Below are 17,328 nucleotides of genomic sequence, written 5' to 3'. Positions count from 1 at the left end.
TCCCAACCCTTTTCCACCTCTTCACCACCACAATTAGTTGTCGTCAAGTAAATATATTAAAGTAAAATTAAACAAACTTAAACTCGGTCTACGTTAATATTGTGCTATACAGCATTCTATCCTTTCCTTTCCTTCCTTTATTCGAGCATATATAACACAAAAATCACGTAAATGCTTACGCGACAAGGTTTGTTATTGTGTCGTAAGACACACAAGGTTTTACTATGTTTGTTTTTTGACCAACAGTAATCTAATAAGTCGTAGCGTGTGACTAAATCCCAATACACATAGATCTGGTTAATTTGTTGCTCGATTTCAGTAAATAATGTTCTCTTTTTCATTGTTGTCAATGATCTTGATTGGTTTGCTTATGCTTTTTATGTAGTAGACGTATGGATTCACCAGATCTTGTACGAGCGCGACCTATATCCTGCAGGTAATCTATAACCTTTCGAGCATGAAGTAATTGTCCAACTGAATTTAGCTTACAAAATACTTCAATCTTGTATATATTCTCGTCGGTGATCGTTCATAGCTATTTTCTCTCTTAAAAGAAAATACGACGTTCCTGTCCATATAGCAGCCCATGAAGGCGTAGCGAGTTATGTTTCCGAATTTGTAGAATCTTTAAAGCCGCTTGTACGACAGGTAGGTTGGTTATGATAATCAAAGTTGAGATTGAAGACTGATGATTATTATGCCCCGTTGTTACTAGGGCAATTGCAAACGTATCGCGCTCAAGATCATAGCCCCTAGCAACAACCGTCTCTTAGAGCGCTTCGTGTTTGAGATCGATTCGGCATTGCGGGCGCTAGACGTACCGATAGACACTGTATTAGATAGCGAAGCAACATGTTCATTGGCGGATGTACAGCAGCAATTACGCGCGTGTTTATTGCGTATGACTGCAACACGGTCGACTCTAAGTAGCAACCCACCTGATTGTACGTTTACATTGACCGTCGAGACATACAGTGGACCTCCACAAGATCAAGGAAGAGGGTCAAGAGAGGACTATCACGTCGACTGGATTCCGTCTTCGTCAGCTCAAGAGGGTATTGAAGTTGCTGGGGAGCAGCAACACCGATGGAATTCGTTGATCCCCATTAAAACGATACCCATGGACCTATTTAAAGTGAATGTGTTTGTCATGGAAGCAGTCAAGAAGGGCAAACATATATCTAGATGAAGGAAGAAAACGAATCAACAATCTTTTTATACCAACAGTTATTTACAATGATGAGTTGAGGAGAGGGGTGGGTAATAAGTGGTATGTCCAACCGAAAAAGAAGATAAAAGGGCGTATCGCGAGTAAATATATAATGGGCATGTCTTTTTTCTGCATGAGTAGTGAGGAGGGTGGGATGAAAAATAAATGTGCTGTATACAAAGTATGTGCTAAATGATGTTTAGAAGATTGGGAGAGGTTCTACTTCTCTTTTAGGCCGTGGCACCCCCAGTACCAAGGTAGCTCCAGAAGCCACGAGAGGTAACGCGCATCATATCATGAATACTGACAATGTTGCGAAGCATTTCCCGCAAGCTCCAATAGCCTATTCGTTTCAAACGTCGATTGTGCTTTTGCTGATCCATTGTCAGGTCCACAAAGCCTTTACCGAGCTGTTCACTAATATGGTCGATCAATGTCGAGTCATAGCCAGACCAAGCACCATCAAAGTTGCTCAAATCCATGATGACACGGCACTTGATAGGTACGATCGTCTTGTTGCGGTTAATGTAGGCGACAACAGGTCGTACCATGGCGTTGTTGACGTAGCTCAAATCGGGTGTAGTAAGCGGCACAGATGCTTTGCTATCTTTGAAACGGAAATCAATATCCATGACAAACTTCTTGGGTTCTTCGCGGATCTTCTTTTTGTACGCTTCGCTGTTTCCACCACGTCCAACGACTAAGAGATCGTCACTGTTGCCGGCACCAAGCATGACAGGCTGAGGTAATTCGATGCTGTCTGTCAATTCGTACACAAGCTTACGTAACAATTCGGTCGAGTCGGCTTCGGATGCTTCTTTTGGGATATAAATATCAGCGCAGGTGTCGACCGTCCCCGATGTGATCCATCCAGGCGGTCCCGCCACGCCACGATTAATATGGTCAATGTTGACACCATCAACACGCAAACGAGATTTGCGTTTATAACCTTGCTTGCGCATGCCTTGATCCGTTAGCACACCAAACTGCTCCGTCTCGCCACCGACCACGACACCGTTTGGATCTGGTTTTGCAAATGGATAATAATGGTAGATATCGTGGCTGCGGAAGCTGGGTTTATTGGAGTCGATATGACCGGATTGTTCAAGAATGCTCTTTTCCAGCTGCGGCGAATGCACGCTGAATAAACACTTGTCGAAGGCACCAACAATGGACGTGGCACATAGGATATCGTAAAACAACCATTGCTTGCGGAATTGATCGAGCTGCGCTTGGAAGATGGAGATCGGATAAGGGCGGAATCCGTTGGGCTGGTATACTGTCACAAGCAAATCTTCCAATGTGAATTTGCCCAATTCGAAATCGCCCGGTGTGTATTTGTGTCGTGCCGACACAGGATCGTAAGTGCCGGTCCATCGTACGTGTCGTCGATCCACAACCCCACGCACACCTTTGATATCAGCACTCTGCACCAAGCCTTTGCCGTCCATCCAACGCATCAAACTGAGAGTCACCTCGACACGTTCGAGTGTTAAATCAATCCACATCCAACTTTTCAGAACTTCATTATCCTTTTCGTCGTCGTCAAAATATACACCTGCAAGTGGATCATCGTCGTCCGTCATCGCTTGCCGCTGCTGCTGTTCGCTCTCTACGAGGCTTCGCTGTCCACTGCTGATCAAAGCTGCGTGTCGTTCAAATTTTGCGCGCTCGGATCGAGGCATTCGATAGATCTGTACATTGTTCAAACGGATCTTGCCATCTTTCCAGTTCGGTACAATAGCCGAGTCGAATACCACAGTTGCACCCGTGGCTGATGTGAGGTATTGGCCGATTCTGTACGCGATCCACTCTATACCATGCGTGTGTTTAGTGTGTGAGAAATCAAAAGCAAGTGTTTAGAAATCTAAATAAAACAAAATATTTACCTTGAAACTGGAGCGAGTTGCCCAACCACAAGATTAAAGAGACAAAACTTGTGGTGCCTACCAACAACCATAAACTGTGACCCAGAAACAACCAAGAAAACAAAGCAGTGACGTCGTTGAGTGTCCATGGCCGCATTTGCCGCATCAATGGATACTTTATTCGGATCTTCCACCGTTCCAAGAATCCACGCGCCTGCGCCAATAGTTCATCCTTGCTCGGTCGATGCGGACTAGGTTGGAACGAGCTGCTGTGCATCTGACGGCGCTGCTGTTGCCGTAGTAGCATGGACGGACCAGAAGAAGAGCCTTGACGATGACGATAGTACTGACGTGGCGGTTTCCGTTGATAATCTGTCATGGGCCGATAGGTGCAATATCGTCCTCGTTGCAAAAGTAACCAGTCGTGCAAATGACGTTTCACTTCTGACACAAACGCCTCAATCGAGGTGTTCTTTTCTCGGTAAGCAATTCTGAACGCTGCACAACATGCTGCGATCCATGACGACGTGTTGGTTGCAAAGTTTCTATTGGATCCGTTCATGTTGAACGAGTTACTACTATATGACGCGCTTGGACCCGCACCGCAGCTGGCAGCTGTTGTCGTTTTGCTTTTGGTGGTAGTCAAAAGAGCTTCATGATAACATGCTGTGTCGGCATGGTAGACAAACAGACTCGGTGCAAGGGATCGACAGAAGAAGCGTCTATTGGATCTAAATGTTCGGATGTTGTAGCACTGTTGTAGCCGGTTCGCCCTCCGAAGAATCATTAAAGACAGTTGAATGCCCTCAAAAATTAGGAAAGAAGAAACTTTTGTTGTAGTGCCCATGCCTCTTTGAAATTATTTATGGCGGGGTCCGGATTATCATATAGCCATAGCCGCTGTGGCTGTATATTCCGTTTATGCAACTTGCTGACCTATAAATTTTACTAGGCTGGTAGCACTGCTCAACTTCTTTTTAGTAGTTTTCTCATATTAATAGACATCACGACGGAAGAATATGTTGATGACCTAGTTTTTGGTATTTGCTGTTGTTTTTGGAGCTTGCTATAGTTATTTCTACGAATCTGGCGCCCCTATCGAAATAAGGAAATAATCAGTATTATCTGAAAAGTTCTCTACTAGAAATCAAGCTAATGTGAACGCAAGATTTGCAGCATACCATGAGATGATACAACCCATTAAATAGTCAATCTCAGCTTATGTGACCGATTATGTGACCCAAAAATCAATTTAGAGCGTAGAAAAAAGATCGCATATGTGTAGTAATTCTCTAAGTTTTTGATGTCGTCAACAAATTTATTAAGATAAGTAGTGGTTTTATAACGAGTTGCATGTATTTTCAATGTAAACATAGGCTTCATACATAAACAAGTATGCACTGAGTAGATTAATCGTTCATTAGAAGTATGCGTACTGTACAATATGTGTGCGTTATGTATGACGATCCAGCATTTTCTATGAGTAAATCTGTTCATCGTGTATCAGCAACTCCATGCCAAGGCTAGCATTACGGAACTATTGATAAATAGACAATAGCAGCCCTAACATGTACGACACATATACATAAAAAAGAGCTGAAAGTTAACCTACTCAGTACCACCCGCGATGAGCTCTGCCCAAGGCCTATGGGCAATAGATCCATGTTCCACACGTGATATACGCTCGCTGAAATGCCAGTTTGACTCTGAAGATACTACTGGTATAAGTATGGCAGTTGCTGCGGAGCTTTGCCGCCAGGCACGAGAAATGCACCATCAAGGTCGATCAAACAAAAAAAAATGTCATGCCTTTTATCCTAGCCTTGCAACTCTGTCATTACAACCGTCTACAATAGTAACATGATCATTATTTTTATACCTTACACCCCTCTTATAGAGACAGCTTACTTGCTACTGTATGTATTTAACATTTGGTCTCTGATAGACTATCTTATTGTAGAACTTGAATACATATATTTGACAGCCATATTATAAAGATAGCAGCATAAAATATATAAATAGAAATATGATAGTAATTAAGCACTAGTATGACGATGGCGATCAACTCTCTTCTACTAGGGAGCCGGGGAATTGAGAATATGCTGAGTGGGTTTCCGCAGCTAGTCTGGAGCTCCAGGCTGTTGCCAATGTCACAGGACTGAAGAACAATGTAAACATATAAAGGAGATGTAATAATGGTATCAGCGCTCTTATGAAAAAGTGAACGATGTAACACATACATATGCTGAACAAGGTATATATGTATTTACATACCTGCCAAAAAATTGTGCCATGTTGGATACAGGTCTACTCCATTCCAAAATACCGCTCCTTGCTTGCAAACAATAGATCCACTTGCCACATGCAACATATACTTTTTGTTCTGATGAATGCGATTCTGCAGAAACGGGCTCAATAAGCGCTACTGGAATGTACCAGCCACCCTTGGGACAAGGAAACTCCCAGAGTTGATGTCTTTGGTGACATGATATACCGGTATTGAAATGAGAATCATCATCATCTACCATATAACGGTAATGACCTTTTTATACTTTTCTTCCTGTATCTCTATTACCCTGTGGCCATATCGATCGATACACATTTTCCCGCTGTACAAGAAATGACCGCCGGGGACGACTGTTGCTGCTGTTGATGTCTGCTGGACGATTCTTCATATGAAGGCGGCAGCGTATCATCTGTGCGCAAAGCATTTTGTGCTCGAGGAGGCAAGATACGACTTGTTGTTGCAATCACTCCTACTTCTCCGTATCCGCAATCCTGATATACAATAGGGGAGTAATAATTTGGTTGAGGAGAGGAATATTCTGATCCACTCACTCATTATAATTAAATCAAAACTTACAGGCATCTTATTCAGCCATATCGTTTCACCGGTAAAGAGGTTCATGCAAGCAGTTCTGCCTCCTCCACCCACTATAAGCTTATCCTCATCCGTGATAAAGAGTGAAATGATACCACTTGAACCGCCACCCGTGGGGGCTTCTGCTTTCCAGATACGAGCCCCGTCTTTTTTCCGGACCGCGTAGATCTTGACATTGATTGCGGCGACAAGAATCTCGTCCCCTTTGAGTGGCGCTTGCACATTTGTCATGCTGTCTTCCCGTTCATCGCATAAAGCTTGTTTCTCACGAGATTTTGTCATGGTGTTTATGAAACGTAGTAAAGAGAAAAGGAAAAGAAATTGAAGATGATGTATATGATACAGTGTTTCCAAAAGTATGTATTGATGTGCGTGTGCATATGCACATGTGGCTATCCAATGGGAGTTACACAGAGGAATTCCTGGTAGTTTGAGAGAAAGAGGGCTCAGCGTCTGTGTTTTGCTAAACTAGTATATATCATGTAAACAAATACTGGTGAGTGTCCGGAAAACGGATAAACCAACACACAATGTGATCTGTCAGCGTAAAAGTACATGTGCAATTGAGAGCTCTAAGACTGATGGTGTGATTCATCCGTCTCAAGCCGGTATTCTCGCTTATTTACTACCCCACTAACTACAGAAAGTTGGACGCCTGAGTGTGTCGTCCATTCCATAAATACATGTACCTTTTTCTTGGCTATTCGTGAAGTCTGCCAAAATCCGTTGGATCATTTAATAAAAGAATACCCATAGAAAAAGAGCGAATTCTCCAGAACAAACATTAAGAATGCTTACTGATACAGGGACCGTTTCTCTAGCATATAAGCGTAAACCCAGCTCATGATCTCAATTGCTCTTTCTGCATAATTTTTGTTGGTTAAACTCCTCTGTTACAAGATGAAGCTAACAAGTGAAGAGAAGCCCGCTCGTCTCACCTCAACAGCATGATAGCTCTCATGCAATCGAAATCGATGAAATGAAACACTTTTTCAATCCTGATTCCCCCAAATCTCAGTAAGCACCCCAAATCCATCCAAAGTTCCTGCTTTTTCCATCTACGATGATATACCTGTGATGATTTCCCTTTCCAGCCAAATAAACATACAAGTGCCAAGACAAACCATACTTGTATCAAAATAATGTTTCCAAGAATGCTGATTTTCAAAAGAAACTGGATAAGATATCACAAGTTGTTTAAAGAAAAGACAAAGAGAGGAAGAAAGAAAGCAAGGGTGCATATGGTAATTTTTTATTGCATTTATTGATCCTTGACCTTCTTGGTACCACGGAGGAGACCAGTGCGGCGGGCAGCAATAAGACCAACCTATTTATTTTCAAACAAAAAAAAACGAGATGCATTAGTATTTTCCAATGAATAGCACATATCACCATCATCACCAGTTCTTCTAATCAATCCTCCAAATGAATCCAAAATACAAAGAGACACATTACCTTTTGACCAGCGGGGGCAGCGCGGGAGATAGTGGAGGCCTTACCAATGTGCTGATGGTTACCACCACCGTGAGGATGGTCCACGGGGTTCATGGCAACACCACGAGTACGGGGCCAGTTGTTGCGCTTGGCCTTGGCACGGAAGTAAGCACGACCGGCCTTCAAGAGGGGCTTGTCGATACGACCACCACCAGCAACGACACCAATGGCAGCACGCGAGGTCGAGGGAACGATCTTCTTGGAGCCAGAGGGCATGCGGAGACGGGTCTTGCCGTCATCGCCGTGACCAATGATGGTGACGTAGTTGCCAGAAGCACGGGCGAGAGCACCACGGTCACCGGCCTTTTCTTCGACGTTGCAGATAACGGTACCTTCGGGCATGGAGCCCAAGGGCAAGACGTTGCCGACGTTCAACGAAGCCTTCTTACCGCAGTACACGAACTGGCCAGTGTACATGCCTTCAGTGGCAATGAAAGTCTCGGTGCGGAGCTTATACCTATAATTCAAGGACAAAAAAATTCGTCAATATTGTTGGGTTGTGCGAAGCCGTGATTCGTTCGAGATTTTAATTGATTCGTCAAAGAATTATTTCGAGAAGGGTGAGAATATCGTATCTGCTGCTGTTGCTGTTGCTGTCGATAGGGTCGATATGCGTTGGATAAAATTTATAAAAAAGGTTACATACTTGTAGGGATCACGGAAGACAACCTAAATTTTATAGTCAAGTTAGAAAATACAGAGCTTATTGTTCCCGAATTAAATTCAAGAATCATAGCCTTGAAATTCGTACCTTGGCAAGAGGAGCACCACGTCCAGGATCGTGAACGATTTCCTTGACGAGACCACGAATGTAACCGTGGCGTTCGGAGTAGTCTTGAACACGGAATTGAGCAGCACCCTTGCGGCCAACGGTGTGCGCCTTGAAGACGCTACCGGCGCCCTTTCTCTGAGCACGAATGACACGACCCATTTCTAATTACAAGATGCGATTCAAATAGAAAAAACCAACGGTTAATCCATCCATCCATTTGACGTATCCATTCATCCACGTATTCGTTCAATTCATCCGTCGTATTATATATCGTCGACAGTTGTTGTTTTCGTGGTATGTATTGTATATTGACGACGCACCTTATTTAGGGGGAAAAGAGACCGTTCAATCATCACCTAGCAGGCTTCCAAATGGACCCCCACTGCCCGGTCGGCCACCGGGAGAAGCATTGAAACTCCGGTCTCATTTTGGTCTGGCACATTACCTCTCAAGGCTATACGTATTGTGATGCAGCTGGCTCGTGCTTAATAAATAAATACGGATTCGTTGTTTGGAACAATATACATCTCGGTAGTAATAAAGTTATAGACCTAAGCATTGGAAGTGCTGTTTGCATTTACTGGATTAAACTCTGATTCGATAGTAACATAAACCTTGTCAGTGGATTTATAGCAAGTGCAAGTACTTGATAGAATTTACGTTTTTTATGTATACAATTCTACTTACAAAACCTTTGATGTCTAAGTGTATTTATGTAGCTTAATAATATCACGCCAGTAGGCAATGTTCTTAATAACGATAGCAACGTTGTTTTAATTGAATTGTCTTCTATGCCTTCGCAGAGGAATATATCATTGGAACCTTAAGCGTTCCTCGACGCCATCTTTAAAGTTGCAGCAAGAAATGGGATGATGCGTGAATTGATGAGCTATGTAAATGCAACATCAAATCGTCACGTTGCCGTGGTCCTTTCTGGCATTTCACCTATCTGAACAAAGTGGTTGGTTTCATCCCAAAAAGCGTAACTATGAATCCTAAAAGCGTAACCATGGAAACTTTCTCTTTAACTCAAAATACTCACAAGTAGTTCGGACCTATGTCGTACGGTTGAATTAATTTTTGGGTGGGGGAGGGGGGGGGGCGAAGGAGAAGTAGGACGCAGCTGAGGTGAACGCCCTGGTCTCATTAAGACATCATTCAACAAACAAAAGCGTTTCATTCATTGTCTAATTGGACGATACTCAAAGAAGCATTCCTTTTCAATTCAATGCTATAGAGAAAGCAAAGAAAACAATGACGGTTGATGGGGGTGGGGTCCGCACAGTAAGAGAGAGAAGATGATGCAATAACCATGCATATTGCATCCTGCAGGAAACCTTATTGTTCCACTGTTGGTTTTCCTTGGCTTGCCATATGAAAGATGCTGCTGCTGCTGCTGCTGCTGCATGTAGAACCTGGTGGTATGGCAGGCAGAAAAACAGCTATTGACTGCTGAGCTTCCTGTTGGTTCCACTAAAGGAAGTACGCGAGCATTTAATACGTTTTGCATTGGAACACAAAATGTAGAAATCCATGGAACTTTCCCAACCTTCTTTTTCAATGCGTTGTGCTGCTGTGATGGTCGATCTTATAGGTGTCACGCATGAAAACCAAGAACTTTCAACAAAACTGGCGGTTTCCAAAAAGCCGGGTGCATTTGCTCAAAGAAGTTGCAAGAGAAAAGAAAACCAGCCAAGAGTCTATACTCGTTCCCACGACCCTTCTCTCACTGTATGCGCGTGTGTGTGGGCTATTGGTTTAATTGTCGGGGCTTTTGGGGTGGAAAATGATCATCATATCAGAAAAACCAGCCTATTCCAAAATGAAAGGATGATTCTCTATGACGTTAAATTGAGCTCAAGAGCCACATTGAGTGCAATTACAGTATATAAGAGAAGCAGAAAGAAGAAAGCCTTTTTTTTTTCTGTATTCATTTTGACAAGAAACAGCTATTATATCAGACTATGTTTTTGCAAGCACTAAAAAGATCAACCGCTAAAAATACTGCGACGGGTAATACAAGACCCAGCTATCAACTGGCATCAAGAAGAAGAACAGCAGCAGCAGCAGCAGCAGGCTGCTACTTCAACCAATCCAAGCGTACCATGTCGGCGTTTTCAAACATGGCCGACAACGATCCCGACACTCTTGAAACCGAAAAGTCCAAGGTGCACACCAAGAAGGATTGGAATGGAAAGCTGGCATCCTACAGCGAGGCGGTGGTAGGTCTATACATAGCACATGGGCAAACAGCTCTAGCACTGTTAGTCAGTAAAACACTCACCTGTGTTTCAAACACTTCAGATTAAGGCGGAACAGGATGACGACCATGCGATAGACAAATTGCAGGAGGAGTCGGTGCAGGTGTTGGTCCATGGCAAGGATGGTCAAGGGATCCTGTATCACAACAACACCTCGACAACAACATCTTGCTATACTACTGTCCATGACAACAACAACAAGCAATAATAAAATTGTATCATATCTTTTTCGCCAAGCGATCTTAAAAGATGATGATTGTGCATGATATTATGACTGCCAGACATGCCCATCATTAGTATGATTACCCGCTACAGTAATGGGCGAGTGCTATTATCATACTATCATCATTAGCGGTATCGACCGAGCGGTGGGTGTGCCAAATCAAGAGCTGATCTCCACGCTGGTGCAAAAAATAGCAACAAGCTGCGAGAACCAAAAGACCGTCAAACAATTGCATCACAACAGCAAGAGCGTAAAGTTTAATTTACTATTGCAACTTTGTGTCTGTGTGACCGTATGCCTTACATGGGCAAAATAACACTCTTCAAATCCAAAAATATACAAGGGGGGGTGTTACTCCTTTCTTGCCATGTATTACAAGGTTATTACTGCTGTTTGCCACAACGCTACCTTGTCCAGTGGGTTTACCCAGAAAGTTGTTGGGGAGCTGTTTCTGCTGGGTGGGGTGCAATAATAGCGGCGGGCGATATACCCGCCAGCGGAAGTATATCATCAGGGTCAGTGGGTGAAATGAGTAAGGGGGGGGGAAAGAGAGGCAGAGGCGCGCTCGAGCGGAAAAAAGTGTCTGTAGTTTTCTGGGTCGGGGGGGAGAGGTAGAGGTAGAGAGAGAGAGAGAGATGGGGGGGAGTGTGAAATGAATGGGATAAACACACCAAGGCCTTTCCTTTTTTGGGGCTGCTGATTTCTCCCGGGGATGTCTTGGCATACCCTTTCCGGTAAATTTAGTCAAATTGAGCGGTTTTTTGTGGGCCCGCGTCGTCCGACCCTTTTTACGCCCATAGCTGATGGCCATGTATACTGTTTTACTGGGTAAATGTAATCATCTTCGCTGCTGGTTTGCTTGCCCAACGTGTGTGTGTGTGTGTGTGCTATGATATGGCCCCCAGCAGCCTACCCTGACATGGGGAAATTCTTTTCCGGATTGCTTTTTTTTTTTCTTGTTTTGTGTTGTTTTATTTTTTCCTTTTCTTCATCTTTTTTGTTTCTTCTTCTTCTTCTTCCTTTTCCTTAACTTTGTCACTTCTTCCCTCCCCGCATATCCCCTTTTCCACCTCCTCTTCTTCCACCCTATTACGCAAATGGTCAACAACGCTGCAAAGGCCGCCGCCGCAGGCAGCAGTAATTCCGGAGCGAGCGCATGCACCTACCGATTTATTCCCAGTTCTCTAGCTGATCTCCCCAAAGAAAGGTACAAACGAGCCCTGCCCCACGGCTTCCTTCAAATGCCTCGCACACTTGCTAATGTTTCCAATCAAAGTAGAGACTATGATATCGTCATCCGCCAACAGCCAAAACGAGCGAAAATGAGCGTCATCAACGAACGTGGTACGTTTAACAACCCCTCATATGACCCATTGTCTATTCTGTCTGTGATTGTGTGTGGCCCTGACCCGTTTTATTCTACCCTTCTTTTTTTTTTCTTACCTTGCTAAAAGACCGACGACCCATTGAACCTCCACCCATCTTACAGATGCAATGGGAAAACTGTTCCGATGACGAAATAAAGTAAGACACTTGGAAGTCGGCATGTCTAGTGTAGCGACAGTTAAGCTGACCAGAGCTTGCACACATTTGATAGGAAATGTCTGCAAAGCCCCTTTTACTTTTTGGTTGCAAACATTGTCACCGACGACGATCCCGACACATTACTGCTGCCCTCGCAGGACTATTTGTCCGGATCAACAGTCTCATCGCTGTACCGTCTGCGCGACATTGATAATTCCGACGGTGGCTTCTTTGTCTTTGGCGACCTTGCTGTGAAGAAAGAAGGAAAATACCGTCTTCATTTCAGCCTGTTTGAGATTGTCGAGTATGTATGCCCGTCTGCAATTTACCCGTATAGGGTGTATTTCCCACCCCCCGTCCCTTTGCTATGCCAATACAACAATAGCTTGAAACTGATCCAATGAACTGTTGTTATTAGGGGCGATATCCAAAATCGTAAAACGATGCTCTCCGACACCTTTACTGTCTTTCTACCCAAACGCTTCCCAGGACCCTTTGAAGCAACGTTCTTGTCGCGCACATTCTGTGACCAAGGCGTCAAGATGCGCATCAGAAAGGAACATCGTCTGCCTTCGTAAGTTTTTGCTTAGATAGACGCGTTTCATTTCTGGCGCACCTGTCTAAACTTTTGCATGTGTAGTGTCAGCGGTCGTAAACGTAAGGTCGAAACGATGAAACAACAAGCGACGTCGATACCAGACGATCACACCAGCACCATGCGGACCTATAAACGAAAAGCTGGGTACATCGATAATGGCCACAACCAAGACGTTCACTTTGGACGATGGCAATCGTCCGTACCGCCTTCTCATCAGATAAGCAGCAACAGCGACGATGTTACCACGGCATCACAACATCATTCACCTGTATCACAACATCATCCGCTAGTACCGATACCGGTATCAGCAGCAGCACTACCACCATCTTCATCATCAGCACTATCTTGCTCTTCTTCCATTACCTCCTCCTCATCGTCATCATCATCCGTATCATCATCACAACATCCACCCCCTCCTGTTATGCAACTCGACCCATTGCCATCTCCTGTCACAACACCATACAGCACCTACACAGAACACCAACAGCTACATAGAAGCGCTGCTCAACAATCAATACCATCGCCGCCTCCTTCCTCGGGTCAGCAACACTTTTCATCGGATCTCGCCGGCTATCACTTTGACAAAATGGGACATAGCAACACCCTGCACACGTTGTCAAGGCAACTTACGCCACCTCCTGTACTTGTTGACATTGAACATCATCCACATCGCTATGGAGACCGGTTACCACCTCTACGCGCCATTATGGGTGATATGGTCATTGGTCCATCATTGCCTCCTCCTAGTCTGCCACCTCCTTCCACAGCAGCAACATCCTCACTGGGCGCACCGAACCGAGTTTCCATTCACCAGTTGCTTTCTCAATAACTTTCTCTTCTTCTTCTTCATCTTCTTCTCAGGCTGGGCCTACTAAAAAAACCACTCTATACTAAGCTGCTAGCATATATACATATTCCTCGCAAACTTCTTGCACCATAATCACTCACCTCTCCACTATACGCGCATGTCTACGTTTCCCATGTTTCTCTCTTTGTTCGATTTCCACTTTGCTTCTTCTTATCCAACTGTTGCTATTACTATCACCATAACCTCTTAGCACACACACACATACCATGTCTCTCTCTAACCCTATTAAACTGTAGTACTGCTCTTCAATTATTAAAAAAAGAACCTCACCTTCACACTTTTATATGCAACCTGTAGTATATATCTTCCCCTCGTTCATCTTCAATTTCAATTATGCAACCGTGTAAATCTTTGCAACTTTTCTTCTTTTTACAAATTATTAACTCATGTATATGCTTTCCAACTCTTTTCTTTTACAAACATGATATTCATTTGTGTTTTTCATTTTTCGGTACGGGATTGGTGACACTAGAAAAAGAGGAATCCCTCAATAACTCTATATTAGCTTCCTCTTCTTTTTTTCCATTTACGGGAATTTTTTTTTGTTCAATTGGGGAAGGCTCCAAACTACTAATTAAAACAGAAAGGGCTTGGCATTTTCTTTTAGTAGATTCTAAATCAATTGATACATGTACGCTATCATGATTTTCACTCTAAAACAAACGTGATCAGATTTATTTACTTTCTTCATCTGAAAAACACACAGTAGTCATCGCGCAACACAAAGCACGTAGAAACCCGGGTTTTTCTTTTTTCTTTTGTTTGTTTTGATCGGCTGTGATGATATTAGCATGGTGATACTTTTCGATGGGACTTGTCGTTGGTATTGATAACATACAGTAGCAGCGTATGATCGCTGTTTCTTTTACGAACATAAGACAATTCCATCTTCGTCATTATTTGGTAAAAAGCACGATAAGTAGCTGATAAAAGTCGACGGCAAGTCTTGACGTCTAGTCAACCGATAATTTACTTGTTACTACTTCTCAAATGGTATGGCCCGTAACGAATCATACTTTAAGCAGTAGCGCCAAAATTTCATGGCATTCAACGAGCTTATCGACGTACTGCTGGTAGCATCGCAGTTGATAAGGAACACGTATGTACAATGTGTATAATACATAATGAAACGTCGGAGGGACATCGTATCGGAACAGGTATGACCTTGTGTCAAAGTTTTTTGTTTGGTTGCATGAATAAGAATTTGCCTTTTGTGTCACCCCCTTGCCCCTCGCATTTGTTCATTGCTGATACGTATGATGTACATGCATAAAGCACGTCCTATACAAGCAGGGGTTATCTTTGTAGTTTTCGCTAAAGCAGGAAATGGATGGGAAGGAGAATGACACGTTTTTGCGATTGGCGTTGTTGCTGTGTTTCAGAAAATGCATGTGCTGACCATATTACACACCGAGTAATGCTTCTTTCTAATACTAACTATGATAGTTGCAATTTGCATGTGCCTTGTTGCATTTTCCCATACAAGTAGTAGCAGTAACAGGATCGTGGTAGACGAGAATGCGAGCAATGGACTCATGATCGAAAATACTTTAGAATGCTCCTAACACCTACCTACTTCCTGCCACGACTACCACTACTACACATACAGACATGAATTTGGGAGCAATAATAAGCAATTCAAATTACATTTTTTTCTTATAGTCGACAACTAAAATAGGGAATATCTATCATCGCCCTTTGAAATTAACCTTGGCCACATCGACAAACATTCAAACAGGTTGTTTCATCCCTTTCCCAAATCCTTCTTTCTCTTATTCTTGGCGGTGTTTTTTGGTCTATTTTGGCGTGAGCGGGGAGGTGACGGAGCAACACGCGAAGAAGAACCAGGAGCAAGCTCTCTCTCTCTCTCTGTCACCTTTGTTTATTGAAGTCTATGCATTTTAAGAATCTACAAATGAAGGCTTTGGCTTTGACAAAAAGAAGAAAAATACAAAGCCAACGAAACAGAGCCCGTGAAAGAAGCGGTTGCAACATTGAAGACCTTGGAGATAAGGAATCAGTGGTGTCAATGTAAGAGCTATTGAAATACTCTGTTTGTCTGCTTATCTAGTACTTAATTAAGTGCAACCACAACAAAAACATGGCTGTTTGATCATTATAGCCATGCCAATTAAAGCAAAAAGTTAACATATAGAAAAACACAATAGTACTATATCCGCCGATATTACATATGCGCCCGTCAAAAATGCCAAGGGTCTTTATATACAAAAACGATGAGTAGCTAAATGCACCGTACGGATACAGTATTTGAGTGAGCCATCATTCGATACTGCCTATTGTTATGATATGGCAACAATCACAAGAGGTTATATACACTCTTTCGTACTAATGGTTTACTAGATATGATAGTTTTACAGTATGTTTTTTCCTCACAATTTGGTTTTGCAAAGTATGACCACACTCGCACAACAGTTCTTCAGTTCTATTACAATCAAGTACATTTCTTGGCAAAAAAAAAAGATATATTAACGTTGCGTACTCAACAGCAGCATGTTTTCAAGTGTTGTAGAGCTGTCGTGGTATGAGGTAGTACAAATCTATTACGTTCAGCAAGATCGCTGCCCAATTTTGGGATTCCATCTGCATCTTGTCAGTAGTACAAAAGGTTTCTATAAACTTGAACATACAGGGTTTCCAAAAAGTAATGTCGCAGCCAGTAGAAATCAATGTCGCAAACCAATAAAAATCAATGTCGCTTGGCAGCAAAATTAATGTCACATGTTTCAAAATCAAAGTCGTTTGCTTAGAAATCAAATGTCGCATTTTTTGATACTGATGTCGCCTGTTTTTAGAAGCAACTTTGCGAATGTTGCATTAAGCTGTCAAATGAAGACCATTTTGAAGATTATTTTCATGAAGTTTTGATAATTTACCTATAGATAGAGAAAAGAAAAATTTTACTTACCTTTTATACTTACGATTATTTTCGTACCTAGTCCTGAAGCAGAGATGGCTCCCAATACCGTGGTAGTTTTTGCTCTTGTAGTACCCACTGTTGACCAAGCTCTTGTACGTTTCATATTTATATGGAATGGTTATTCATCAAGAAATTCATATCTGTTTCATCCCATTCTCGAACACGATCATGACGATCATGACGTTCATTCAACAGAGTGAAACTCTGCTTTTTTCAATGATGAGTTGCATTCTGTCCTCATAAAATTATGCACTGTGCTCGTAGAATTTACGGCGGGGTTAAAGCTACTGGGAGTTTAAAAGTTAAGCAACTGCTCTCTGGGTGCAAAGTGTGAGGGTTGCCAATGAGATAACAAGTTAACGGGGGTTGTTACGTGTGCCGATATCTTGTGTTGCCCCTGTGTAGCGCTTGTGTGTGGGTATATCAGTTGCCGTTTTGATTGTTCCTGTCAACCATTGCACTTTTACACTGGTCTTTCGTCTTGTATTTTTTTCCCACTCTATCACCTCCTCCATAACGTATTTGACAAATAATGGGTGATTCTACTTCTCGGTCAGATGGGAAACGTCGTCGCGGTAGACCTCTAGGTAGCAAAAATAAAAAGCAGAAATCCTCCTCGGCTCGCGCTCGCGGTCAGACGAGCTTGATGCAATACGTTCCTTCGCGCTACCTTTCTTCAGAACAACGCGAC

The 17,328-nt window shown here is 42.9% G+C and overlaps 7 protein-coding genes across 7 annotated transcripts; 3 read left to right on the top strand and 4 right to left on the bottom strand.

Moving 5' to 3' along the window:
* Positions 1-20: 20 nt before the first annotated feature.
* Positions 21-1,315, top strand: BDB00DRAFT_97165 (DNA-binding protein). Its single transcript, XM_053129862.1, has 5 exons — positions 21-187; positions 292-318; positions 386-436; positions 536-648; positions 716-1,315. The coding sequence occupies exons 1-5, from the start codon at positions 172-174 to the stop codon at positions 1,187-1,189; spliced, it is 681 nt and encodes a 226-aa protein (XP_052982837.1). The 5' UTR covers positions 21-171; the 3' UTR covers positions 1,190-1,315.
* Positions 1,316-1,440: 125 nt separating this feature from the next.
* On the bottom strand, positions 1,441-3,244 carry BDB00DRAFT_757979 (mitochondrial distribution and morphology protein family 31/32; the record flags this gene model as incomplete). The annotated part of the gene is made up of 2 exons (XM_053119023.1): positions 1,441-3,023; positions 3,100-3,244. The coding sequence occupies 2 exons, from the start codon at positions 3,242-3,244 to the stop codon at positions 1,441-1,443; spliced, it is 1,728 nt and encodes a 575-aa protein (XP_052982836.1).
* A 1,717-nt stretch (positions 3,245-4,961) lies between these two features.
* BDB00DRAFT_807875 (uncharacterized protein) lies at positions 4,962-6,454 on the bottom strand. The gene is made up of 4 exons (XM_053122362.1): positions 5,942-6,454; positions 5,654-5,856; positions 5,353-5,553; positions 4,962-5,236 (listed from the first exon to the last, which is right to left on the bottom strand). Exons 1-4 carry the CDS (start codon positions 6,239-6,241, stop codon positions 5,140-5,142), a joined length of 801 nt encoding a protein of 266 aa, XP_052982835.1. The 5' UTR covers positions 6,242-6,454; the 3' UTR covers positions 4,962-5,139.
* Positions 6,340-7,291, bottom strand: BDB00DRAFT_97100 (uncharacterized protein). Its single transcript, XM_053129848.1, has 4 exons — positions 7,032-7,291; positions 6,758-6,821; positions 6,649-6,672; positions 6,340-6,427 (listed from the first exon to the last, which is right to left on the bottom strand). The coding sequence occupies exons 1-3, from the start codon at positions 7,198-7,200 to the stop codon at positions 6,660-6,662; spliced, it is 246 nt and encodes an 81-aa protein (XP_052982834.1). The 5' UTR covers positions 7,201-7,291; the 3' UTR covers positions 6,340-6,427; positions 6,649-6,659.
* BDB00DRAFT_758054 (60S ribosomal protein L2) lies at positions 7,221-8,384 on the bottom strand (the record flags this gene model as incomplete). The annotated part of the gene is made up of 4 exons (XM_053119027.1): positions 7,221-7,286; positions 7,415-7,910; positions 8,100-8,122; positions 8,205-8,384. The coding sequence occupies 4 exons, from the start codon at positions 8,382-8,384 to the stop codon at positions 7,221-7,223; spliced, it is 765 nt and encodes a 254-aa protein (XP_052982833.1).
* Positions 8,385-10,164: 1,780 nt separating this feature from the next.
* On the top strand, positions 10,165-11,023 carry BDB00DRAFT_807868 (uncharacterized protein). Its single transcript, XM_053122361.1, has 2 exons — positions 10,165-10,447; positions 10,530-11,023. Exons 1-2 carry the CDS (start codon positions 10,190-10,192, stop codon positions 10,692-10,694), a joined length of 423 nt encoding a protein of 140 aa, XP_052982832.1. The 5' UTR covers positions 10,165-10,189; the 3' UTR covers positions 10,695-11,023.
* Positions 11,024-12,084: 1,061 nt separating this feature from the next.
* On the top strand, positions 12,085-13,846 carry BDB00DRAFT_96980 (velvet factor-domain-containing protein). Its single transcript, XM_053129838.1, has 4 exons — positions 12,085-12,233; positions 12,307-12,537; positions 12,652-12,807; positions 12,874-13,846. Exons 1-4 carry the CDS (start codon positions 12,199-12,201, stop codon positions 13,658-13,660), a joined length of 1,209 nt encoding a protein of 402 aa, XP_052982831.1. The 5' UTR covers positions 12,085-12,198; the 3' UTR covers positions 13,661-13,846.
* The last annotated feature ends 3,482 nt before the right edge of the window (positions 13,847-17,328 follow it).

This window comes from Zychaea mexicana (assembly GCF_025766255.1).
Source record: "Zychaea mexicana strain RSA 1403 chromosome Unknown BDB00scaffold_13, whole genome shotgun sequence".
In the NCBI taxonomy this organism is placed as follows: Eukaryota; Fungi; Mucoromycota; class Mucoromycetes; order Mucorales; family Lichtheimiaceae; genus Zychaea; species Zychaea mexicana.
The sequence above is the reverse complement of the archived record's forward strand: the minus strand, read 5'-3'. Positions and strand labels throughout refer to the sequence as shown.

Bases quoted from the DNA above. Each gene is read 5' to 3' on its own strand.
- BDB00DRAFT_97165 (XM_053129862.1), top strand. The intron at 319-385 runs GTAAATAATGTT...CTTTTTATGTAG, and splicing joins TAATTTGTTGCTCGATTTCA to TAGACGTATGGATTCACCAG. The intron at 649-715 runs GTAGGTTGGTTA...CGTTGTTACTAG, and splicing joins TAAAGCCGCTTGTACGACAG to GGCAATTGCAAACGTATCGC.
- BDB00DRAFT_807875 (XM_053122362.1), bottom strand. From the start codon at position 6,241: ATGACAAAATCTCGTGAGAAACAAGCTTTATGCGATGAACGGGAAGAC. The intron at 5,554-5,653 runs GTAATAGAGATA...ATGTCACCAAAG, and splicing joins TCGATCGATATGGCCACAGG to ACATCAACTCTGGGAGTTTC. The intron at 5,237-5,352 runs GTATGTAAATAC...ATTGTTCTTCAG, and splicing joins ATGGCACAATTTTTTGGCAG to TCCTGTGACATTGGCAACAG.
- BDB00DRAFT_97100 (XM_053129848.1), bottom strand. From the start codon at position 7,200: ATGCACCCTTGCTTTCTTTCTTCCTCTCTTTGTCTTTTCTTTAAACAA. The intron at 6,822-7,031 runs GTATATCATCGT...AAAATTATGCAG, and splicing joins GGAAAGGGAAATCATCACAG to AAAGAGCAATTGAGATCATG.
- BDB00DRAFT_807868 (XM_053122361.1), top strand. From the start codon at position 10,190: ATGTTTTTGCAAGCACTAAAAAGATCAACCGCTAAAAATACTGCGACG. The intron at 10,448-10,529 runs GTAGGTCTATAC...CAAACACTTCAG, and splicing joins CATCCTACAGCGAGGCGGTG to ATTAAGGCGGAACAGGATGA.
- BDB00DRAFT_96980 (XM_053129838.1), top strand. From the start codon at position 12,199: ATGCAATGGGAAAACTGTTCCGATGACGAAATAAA. The intron at 12,234-12,306 runs GTAAGACACTTG...CACATTTGATAG, and splicing joins TGTTCCGATGACGAAATAAA to GAAATGTCTGCAAAGCCCCT. The intron at 12,538-12,651 runs GTATGTATGCCC...TGTTGTTATTAG, and splicing joins AGCCTGTTTGAGATTGTCGA to GGGCGATATCCAAAATCGTA.